This window comes from Salvia splendens, chromosome 3 (assembly GCF_004379255.2).
Source record: "Salvia splendens isolate huo1 chromosome 3, SspV2, whole genome shotgun sequence".
Classification (NCBI taxonomy): domain Eukaryota; kingdom Viridiplantae; phylum Streptophyta; class Magnoliopsida; order Lamiales; family Lamiaceae; genus Salvia; species Salvia splendens.
The window spans coordinates 18145645-18156491 of record NC_056034.1 but is presented as its reverse complement, the minus strand read 5'-3'; the positions used below and the strand labels follow the sequence as shown (position 1 = coordinate 18156491).

At 36.4% G+C, this 10847-nt stretch overlaps 1 protein-coding gene across 1 annotated transcript; it reads left to right on the top strand.

Moving 5' to 3' along the window:
• Positions 1–1806: 1806 nt before the first annotated feature.
• LOC121795322 (pentatricopeptide repeat-containing protein At5g04810, chloroplastic-like) lies at positions 1807–8439 on the top strand. Its single transcript, XM_042193844.1, has 10 exons — positions 1807–2729; positions 3485–3612; positions 3958–4098; positions 4849–4935; positions 5128–5281; positions 5915–5974; positions 6264–6692; positions 6807–7102; positions 7210–7339; positions 7725–8439. The coding sequence occupies exons 1-10, from the start codon at positions 1887–1889 to the stop codon at positions 8226–8228; spliced, it is 2772 nt and encodes a 923-aa protein (XP_042049778.1). The 5' UTR covers positions 1807–1886; the 3' UTR covers positions 8229–8439.
• The last annotated feature ends 2408 nt before the right edge of the window (positions 8440–10847 follow it).

The following is a 10847-nucleotide window of genomic DNA, read 5'->3' as shown; positions in this document are numbered from 1 at the left end:
CCAACTTTAATATATTATTTCTCACTCACCGGGAATCGGATTTGAGAAAATAAATATACTACGGTCATCTACTCGGAACGTAGATCGCCGATATTGCATTTAATTTCACAAAATTAAATGTCTTGTAACATTTATTATTAGTCAAAGTCATTTGACCAAGCACGATTCCAACAACACTCCCATTAATGTGCTAACAGTCTGAAAAGTAAAATTTTGAAAATGACGGAATTTCCCAAACCCCCAAAAGGGTATTTTCGACCCAAAAAAGGCCAAAAAGACCATTTTCAAGATAAACGCTTAGTCCATGATTGTCTGGGGATATTTTGAAAGTCTAGGGACTAAGGATGAGATAAACGCATAGTCCATGGACTGTTTTTGAAGTTCACTTAATTCGTAATCAATTTATTTTTTATATATAGACAATAAATTTTGCTCGCTCTCCAAACTAGGTAAAATTTTTTAGTAGATTAAAAATTTTGGTTGAATAAATTAAATACAAATAAAATAAAATATGGGAGAAAATTAATGTATGAAAGATAAAAAAAATGAAAATATGTGATGAAGTATACTCATAAAAGTGATTATATTAGACGTTTTGTTTTTTTATAAAAAATGAAAAGAAAGATAAAAGAAAGTAGAGTAGGTGATGAAATATAATAACAATAATTAGATGTTTTATTTTTTTAAAAAAAATTACTCAGCTTAGTTGATACATCTAAAAAAGAAATACTCCATTCGTCCCCTAAATTTTGTTACAGTTTAACCGGACACGAGTTTTAAGAAATGTAATGGAAAGTGGGTTGAAAAAAGTTGGTAGGTTGAGGGTCCACTTTTAAAGTATTAGTTTTATAATAAAATGTAGTGAGAATAAGTTAGTGGAATGTGTACTACAAAAAATGGTAAAAAGTAAATGTGACAAATTATGTGGGACGGAGGGAAATGGAAAAATGTGACAAAATTTCAGGGACGGAGGGAGCACGACTCAATATTAGGTTAAATCGTTATCAAATTGATCCGATAACAATTCAAACCACACGATTTAACAATCCTAAATGTACTTTATTACCGGCAATAAATAGATTATGCTAATTTCCCCGAGGAATGGAAGTGCATGAGCTAATTCATGACTATGAATCTATGATTGCGGACATCTATAGTGTATGACTTCTCTAATCATTTACATCAAATTCAAACTCATTTTTGAGTATATGTTACATTAGAAGGGAAATAATTCACTATTTACACAAAACTCAAATTTTATATCAAAATTTTTTTACATTAGCTATAATAATCAATATATTTGGTGTTCTTAGTAGAAAAACACAAAATTGAGTTTAAGTTTACAACATAATTGAATAAGTTTTCTATACTCAAAATGAGATTTAGGGTATAACTAGAGATGGTTCTAGTAAGAGTAAATGCCAAAACTGATTTTAAACATATGTCCATTTTATGATTTTGGTCATATACTTTATCTTTTGAATTTTTGTATCATGAACATTTCAACTCGGATCACAATTGTTCATACACTAACAATTCCGTCAATTTTTAAACGATTTTAACCCGATTTTGACCGATTTTGATGGTTTTAACAGTCTCATTCGGGTTAAAATCGGTCAAAATCGGGTTACAACCGTTTAAAAATTGACGGAACTGTTAGTGTAGGACCAATTGTGATTCGAGGTGAAATGTTCAGGATGCAAAAATTTAAAAAGATAAAGTTTACTTTATGATTTTAGTTTCGAGATCAGTTTTAGCCTTTAATCTTCTAATAATAATAGCACCATCATTTAATTAAAATTGAATTCAGTTTTAGTTCATCCCCAAGTTTCGAAGGTATTACTAAAAGAATCTGATGAGTTGAGAAGAGAAGAGGTGATGAAAGTATGGATATCTTGTCCATCTCCTCCACCGTTCAATGCTGTCACACTCCACCACACTTGTCCACTTCCGCCGCTTCATTCATTCGAGCTTCCACCTCATCGCAAGACAATTCTCACAATTCCCCCGACCTCCGCCGCCCCATCACCACCAACAAGCCTCTCAAAACATCCACTTCACGCTCCTCTCACTTCCCAGAAAACCCTCTCAAGAAATTGGTTAATCGTCGTAACCCTTCCGCCGCCAATTCTCCGCCACACGACACTATCAGCGCAAAGCTTTGGTTGTCAAGCAAACTCTCCCCTCCGCCACCTCCTCCTCCTCCTCCACCGCCCTTGCCGCCGTTGCAAGAGAACGAAGCTGATAACGGGGTTTCCGGAAATTCAGATGAAAATGGAACGGAAGTGGAGTTCAGAGAGAAAGGCAAGATCTTTGTGGGCAATTTACCTCTTTGGATAAAGAAAATTGAGGTAGCTGAGTTTTTCAGGCAATTTGGGCCCATAAAGAATGTGATCCTGATAAGGGGTCACGATGATTTGGAGTGGAATATGGGATTTGGGTTTGTGATATATAGCGGAGATATGGCAGAGAAAGCTGCAATGAAGGCTGTGGAGTTTGATGGAATGGAGTTTCATGGAAGGGTGCTGACGGTGAAGTTGGATAATGGACAAAGAGTGAGGGGGAAATATGCAGAGAGGGCGAGGTGGGTGGAAGGCAAAGAAGGGGAAGCATACCGGTCTGAGTGGCATGAAGAGAGGGAAGGTTCACGAAAAGAATTTGCAAAGGTTCTAGAATCTCATCCCGAGAATTGGCAGGCCGTATTGCGAGCCTTTGAGAGGATAAAGAAGGTAAAGTGTGTCTTTTGATGCTCATGCCCTCCTAACTAGTCTTGAGAGAAACTGTTATTCAGTTGCTTCAACTTTTATCGTCAACGAATGAGCACTAATAATATGCATTGAGTTTTGAGTGTTGTTGAGTTACAATTGTCTAGGTATAGCCAATAGCAAGTATAACTAATCATATGCTTATCCCATGCGAATATATCGAGTTTCACTATGTTATATGAGAGCTCATTAGAGAATGTTAATTTTTTGTGGACTCTGCATTCCACTAGGAGAACCTCATAAAATGTAGTTTATCAAGACTTTTAGAATTTAATTTAGTGGTTTATATGAATTAGTATTCATATAGTGTATAGAAAGTAGTTTTTGAGCATCTCCATTGTTGCCGATGGAGGGGATTTCATCATATTGTACAATGATTATTTTGTGTCAATCACTTCATTGGCACTAGATTGAAAGAGATAGTGAAGTGTATATGCACTACAAGGTTTCCTGATTAGACTGTATAATAAGTTCTTACTGAAACCTGAATATAATTACTGCTGTAATGTTATATATGTTGCTTTTATCCTGCACCTAGTGAATTGGGTAAGACAGTGTTGCATTATATGGCTTAGACCTCCATCTGTTTTGGATATTATGCATACAAATCTTACTATATAGCTTCTAACTGACAAGGAACTGAATGTTCCTCTCTAAAAATTATGTTGCTCATTTGTACTTCATCTTTATCTGCTATTAATACTTTTTAACTTTTGTAGCCTTCAAGAAAAGAGTTTGGGTTAATGGTGAACTATTATGCAAGGCGAGGAGACATGCATCGTGCGCGTGAAACATTTGAGAACATGCGTGCCAGAGGAATTGAACCAACACTACATGTATATACAAAGTACATGTTATTCCATTTCCGTTTTAGCTTTTTTAATGATATTTGAACCCCTTGGTTTTATTTTTTTTAGTTTGCTGAAAATTTAATATAGTTCTGAGGTAAAGGTGAAAAGCTGATAATTGTTCTATTATTATTGCAACTGGGATCTTACAAGCATGATATATCATGTTGAGCATCTCCAGATATACATGATAAAACAAACCCAAATATTTGGTGGTTTGAATTTTCTGCGCATCTTAATCAGATACCAATGATAGAAACATATTATCACACCTTTTTCATCAGTTAATCAACAAGTTGCATTCTCATAAGCTGATTAACAAATAGTTGATTTCGATTGTGCAGCCTCATTCATGCTTATGCGGTAGGAAGAGACATGGAAGAAGCACTATCATGTGTAAGGAAGATGAGGGATGAGGGAATCCAGATGAGTTTGGTGACATACAGTATTGTTGTTGGAGGATTTGCAAGAGTTGGGAATGTAGAGTAAGTAGCAATTTGGTGCATGTACCGTAGCATATGCCTACTTAGTTATCTTTTAATGGCATATGATATTACTGTTGGCGGATGTGCATGAGTTAGGAATGTTGACTAGATAGTAATCCATAGCATGAAATTGTATGATATGCTTATTTTAAGTTTTAATCATCCTTTAGTGACTTTTATGCCTAGTTTTTTCAGCAGTCATTTGACCCCTAAGTATGCAACCCTTATGATTGAAACCATGTATGCTATATCCTGATAAAACAAAGATATGGGACCTATTGATCAAAAATCTGTAATAGCTTCTAAAAAAAGAAAAACCAGCACATTGATAGATTGTCTTGTAGTTCCATATCTTCTTTGTCACGTCATTCTTCGATTATTTTCTTTTAGATTTACACATGTGCACCCGAGATTACTCTAACCCCCACCTATTGATTGGAAAAGAAATATCTTACCAATTGAGCCGAGCTTTGTCATCTTCATCCTTTGATCATTAAGAATGTGGAATTGGTACCTTTTTATGGATAGATACCAATGATCTCTTCTATTTTGGTGCATGAACACCAAGTTTAACCAGATTCACCTAATATGTTCTTTAAGTGTTTGGCACTCTGTTGAATTTTGTTTCTCCAAATGAGGCATTCATTTCTAGATTTATGATAAATCTTGTTTCTTCTGGCTTCTTGATTTTCCCTGAATTACCTCTTTTGCAATTCTTTCTCTAATATGGTTCCCTGTTTTTTGTTGAAGAGCTGCAGAGCTTTGGTTTAAGGAGGCGAAAGAGAGACTTACAAGCTTAAATGCCATCATATATGGGAACATAATTTATGCTCATTGGTAGGTTGATTATAGTCTTTACAGAGTATATATTCTATAATATTGATCAGGAAAGCATGAAGTTCTAATTATATGTGACTAATGTGTCAGCTTCAGTGTGTATTCTATGTTGGATATTCGTTTAAAAAACTAGTTAGATTGCCCCATTGGATCTTCCTGTGTGATCATGTCGTTTACTTGTCATAAATGCAGTCAAAAGTGTAACTTAAGTCGTGCCGAAGTGTTGGTGAGAGAGATGGAAGAACAAGGTATAGATGCTTCAATTGATATATACCATACAATGATGGATGGTTACACCATGGTACAGAATGAAGAGAAATGTATAATGGTTTTCCACAGACTTATGGTAAATGCTTACTCCCATGCTTCTACTCTAATTAATGTTTGGGAATTTTCTTCTAAATAAAGAATATTTAGATGTAAACATGTTTTTCATTTAATTCAAGTACATGGATTTTGCTCGTATGAAGCTGAATAGCAGCCATTATTTACTCCTATCATACGCTACACCTTTTATAGGGGAAATAACTAACCGTTAGATAAAGGATGATGTTTTTGAAGATATCGAAGAATCCTGGGATGATGTGTGGAAGACATTGAAGTTGAATAAGCAATCTGGATTTCAAACACTGGAGCATTTAAGATTTATGCTTTTCTTTTTTTAGCAAATGGCATTATAATTTGTTTCTTATAGAGATAACATAAAAACTGTTTTTTACGAAGGAGCCTGGTGGATGATTTTGTGCTATATGGGAATATAACTTCTACACTGACTTTTTTGGGAGGAATTCTCGTCATGAAAATTGGCACTATATATGCGATATGTTCCCAAGTCTTAATGTTTATTCTTTAATCTGTTCAACATTAGAAAATGTAAATGCAAATGCTCAGAAAACCGTATGAAGGGAATTTCTGCTGTTGTGTATCTTTTAGTCGAAAACAAGTCTGCACATTGACAATTTTTTTTCTTTTGCTACAGGAATGTGGATTTACACCTTCAATAGTTACCTATGGGTGTCTCATCAACCTTTATATCAAGGTAGCTGATGCTTTTAGTTGCAATAACTGAACTGTTTGTTCTTCTGGAATGTAATGGTGGATCTTCTTTCTCTATTTAATCCGCAACGTATTTATTTCTATTGTTTTTTGAGTCAACTTAAAAAGAGCACTGCATAAGAATCTAATTTGATTTTCAATTTTGTATTGACCTTCAAGCTAATTTATCCTGCTTAGTTTGAACAAATTTTACAATTGACTGTATTGAGCTGTCCTAATTATCAAAGTTTGATTTGCTTAATTTTCACTAAGTGCTTTATTTAACTTATCAGATGGGAAAAATTCATAAAGCTTTGGAAGTAAGTGAAATGATGAAATCAGCAGGCTTAAAGCATAACATGAAGACGTATTCCATGTTGATCAATGGTTTTATATATTTGAAAGATTGGGCAAATGCTTTTTCAATTTTCGAGGATGTAATTAGAGATGGTTTAAAGCCGGATGTCATTCTTTACAACAATATAATAAGAGCATTTTGTGGCATGGGCAACATGGAACGTGCTATTCGTACTGTCGAAGAAATGAAAAAGGAGAGGCATAGACCTACCCCAAGAACATTTATGCCCATAATTCATTCTTTTGCAAAGTCTGGAGAAATGAGAAGAGCTCTCGATGTTTTTGACATGATGAGGAGAAGTGGATGCATTCCTACTGTGCAGACGTATAATGCTCTGATTATTGGCCTCGTCGAAAAGCGTCAGGTACGTTATTCATTAAAATATTAGATTAAGCATATGAGAAGTAGTATCGAACCAAACGTAGCCACTAACGTTTACGTTTTGCTTAACTAGTTATTCTCCTTTATTTTTTGATAGATGGGGAAGGCCGTAGATATATTAGATGAAATGTTGCTTGCCAGCATTAGTCCCAATGAGCACACATACACAACCATCATGAATGGTTATGCTTCACTGGGAGATATCGGGAAGGCGTTTGAGTACTTTTCCAAACTTAAAAACGAGGGACTCGAGCTCGATGTTTACACATACGAAGCCTTGCTCAAGGCGTGCTGTAAATCAGGCAGGATGCAAAGTGCTTTAGCAGTTACAAAAGAAATGAAAAATCAAAATATCCCCAGGAATACATTTATCTACAACATATTAATCGATGGGTATGGATCTTATACTTGGATTCCACTTCTTGCTTTGCTTCTCTCTCTTATACAGTGGCAAGGCCCGTCTACCTTGATTTATTTCTCGAATCTCTTCTTCAATGCAGATGGGCTCGCAGAGGTGATGTTTGGGAGGCTGCAGATTTGATGCAGCAAATGAGACAGGAAGGTGTACAACCCGACATCCATACTTACACGTCGTTTATTAATGCTTGTTGCAAGGCCGGAGATATGCTGGTATGTGTATAAGAAGTTGAATATCCCAGATAAATGAGTATCTCATTGGATGTTTAAAATATTGAAAGAATTATGTTACAAAAGAATCAGTGTGGATAAATGTAAGGATTTTAGTTTAGTTGGGATTTTTTTCCGGCCGTAATGTCCAGATAAATAGCCTATGCATGATATTACGGAGCAGGTTGCCTAGTTTATCGCGCTTCTTGATCACCAATGACTCGATAGTCTAGCTCTTCTACAAGCCATCTCTAACCATGCACGTATCTTAACATGCATAAGCATTTGGATGTACCGGATTGTGCGTAATGAATTAACCTTTAATAGCTATTGCTTCTTCTATGTGTATGTTCTAAGCCTGTTCATTTTATTCTCTCTCTTGCTGCAGCAAGCAATGAAAACAACGAAAGAGATGGAAGCAGTTGGAGTGAAGCCAAATATCAAAACCTACACAACACTTATAAACGGGTGGTCACGAGCATCTCTCCCGGAGAAGGCACTGAAGTGCTATGAAGAGATGAAGCAGGCAGGATTGAAGGCGGACAAAGCCGTATACCACTGCCTAATGACAGCGTTGCTATCGAGGGCTACCGTTGCTGAAGACTACATCTACTCGGGGATCCTCAACCTATGCCAAGAGATGGTAGAGAAAGAGTTGGTTGTAGACATGGGCACTGCAGTTCATTGGTCCAGATGCTTACGCAAGATCGAGAGGAGCGGCGGCACCTTTACAGAAGCCCTTCAGAGGACCTTCCCACCTGATTGGAACTCTCACAAGGCTCTCGATGCTAGCTCCGATGAAGACGAGGACGGATATGAAGATCACGCTTCCTACAACAGCAATGCTGATGGCGAGGACGACGCTAACTTTAAAGAAAGGTTTCAGTTCTAACTAGATTTTACATTGATGTGTATGTGAGAAGAGAGTTAGCTTAGGTATAGATTTTACATTGATGTGTTTGTTCACTGTATGATATTATGGTTGAGTTTCGTGTATTTTATTTTTATTTAGGGTATATCACTACATTATGTAATAATGAAAGGACAGCCAAGATTGAAGTAGAGAGGTTCCCAAGTGAAAGCTTTTCATGGTTGACTTTTTTTTTATTGAGCCTATGTTAAATTGGTTGTTAGTTGTTAGTACATAAGTTGGTAGAATTATTATTTAGTTATGTAGATCAAATAAATGTGATGTATTCAACTCTCTTGTATCATGCAGTGTGAAGAATGTAATGGCATACTTATTTGACTTTATAAACATTTGGATCTTGATGTCCTTTTACTAAGTTAGGTGCAATTAAAGTGTCTGTCGTTGGAGGGGAGCTCATTAAATTCTTTAAAATAGTTTTTACTTTTTTAGAGAAATCGGTTCTCAACCAAATTTTTAGGATTTTCCATATTTGTTACTTTAAGATATATTTTCCATATTTTTTAAATTTAATTACGCAAATTTGTGTATTTTTACTTCAAATTTCAGCCAAATATTATCAAACACACTCTTTAATTGACCCTTTTCTAAGTGTACCACCACCAACAAATGATTGGTTTCATAATTCCACACATCAATGCTAAATTAATCGACGAGATCACAAGAAAAATATATCTAGCTAGAAAAGAAAATGCATTCGGCAAAAGGTCATATTTGAAGTGGAATAAATCGACAATGTGTCATGCCATGCATCCAACATCAAAAAATACACATAGACATTGTGAATGGTGGGTATGTGTCATAATCGTTAGTTTAATTCCAAGTTTATAACAACATAATTATGTACTAGTAAGTAGACCGGTTGAGTCGGACACATGTTTTAAGAAAGTGTTTGAGTGTGTAATAAATAAATGTTGTAGTGGATGTTGGAACTCACTTTTAATTGAGTGTGTAATAAATGTTGTAGTGGATGTTGGGACCCACTTTTAACACTTTTTTACTAATTACTTTGTAGACATTTTTTATTAGTTTATTCCAACCGAGACTCCTAAAGTGGGACGGAGAGAGTATTTGATAGAGCAATGATATGAGGTCAACTCAACATGTGCCTATTACATTTAGCACTAATCATAATAAGTAATGGAAGATGGGAGACAAAGTAGTTGAGTTGCACACATTTTTTATCTTCAACTCTAATTATTGTTAACAATGAAATCTCAATTTTCCAGCGTCGAAATAATCAAGCGCACGACCAAAACAAAAAAATTGGGATTATTTTTTAGATTATTATGAGATGTGTTCGGAAATTTCTCTGGTAATTTGTAATGTATAATAAAAAGATTAGCAAATATTGTTTCTGGAATATTTAAGAGTACTTTTTTTCTTTCTACCAACCCAAACTCGAGTTAAGAATAATACTAAATCAAAATTATGGCTCAGATGAAGAGTTCATTAAAAAAACACGCATTTTACAAAATCGGTGGTAAACACCAAAATTTAGTGGATAGTTTCTATGTAATGAAGGCTAAATGAGGAGTAATCATAGGGATTATAAGAGTGTCCACAATGGTGGCCCTTGAAGGCCACCAAATATGGCCCGACCACCATTCGTGGCTCTTATGTGGCCCTCCGCAATGGTAAAAGTCAAAATTATAACAAAAATAACAAGGGCCACCAAATGCGGCCCTCTAAAAATAAAATTTAATTTATTTTCTTTTTTTTTAATAATGTTATTTATTAATTTAACTATATTAAATTTTAGTAGACTAATAATTTGGGAAACAAACATAATTTAATAAAGTTACGAATTATAGATAAATTTTCGTCGTACTTTTGATAGGGGAAAATTCTACAACGAAATTTTTTAAAAAACACAACATAAAAAGATAAAAAAATGCCACCGCTACCTACTCGGTGGCGTCATCGGAATCCGGCACATCTTCTTCACCTCCTCCACCGCCGCCGACACCGGCCCCACTGCCGCTTGCTTCGCCCGTCGCCGACCCAGCGGAGAAGCCCAACTTCGACCTCAACCTAAGAATGAGGTCGTAGTACATCATCTTGGTGATAGGGTCCGTCGACTTCTCGTACAAGCACAAGTTATCCTAGAGTTGCTTCATCATCTGCACCTCCAGTGTTTGAGTCAACGCCGCGGTAGGTGGTGAAGGGCGCGGTGTCGCCGCGCTCGCCCGAGAGACTTGGGAAGCGGATCTAGCTTCCCGGATGGCAGCTTGTTGGCCCTGCGGGCGCTGGCGCCTCGACATTGTCGAGGGGGGCTCATCCCTCACATCGTCATTCAGGTCGAATGCACGTGAGTCGGTACCACTGCTGTAGGTGCCGTCGGGCCCGATTTTTGTCCGCTTCCCAGTAGGACCAGTCTCATCATCGCAGATCGCCTTGAATTGAGGGGAGTCTCGGAGAAGCCTGTATTCATTCCAGTAAGTGAACTTGAGCCAACTTTCAGTATTAAACAACTGATACGATAACGCCCGTACGTCGGCTTCGCTGCGGCCGCTTTCGGTATTCTGGAGCTGTTTCTCGTAAATGTTCCCGAACCTCTTCACAGCTCTACTGATCCGGTCG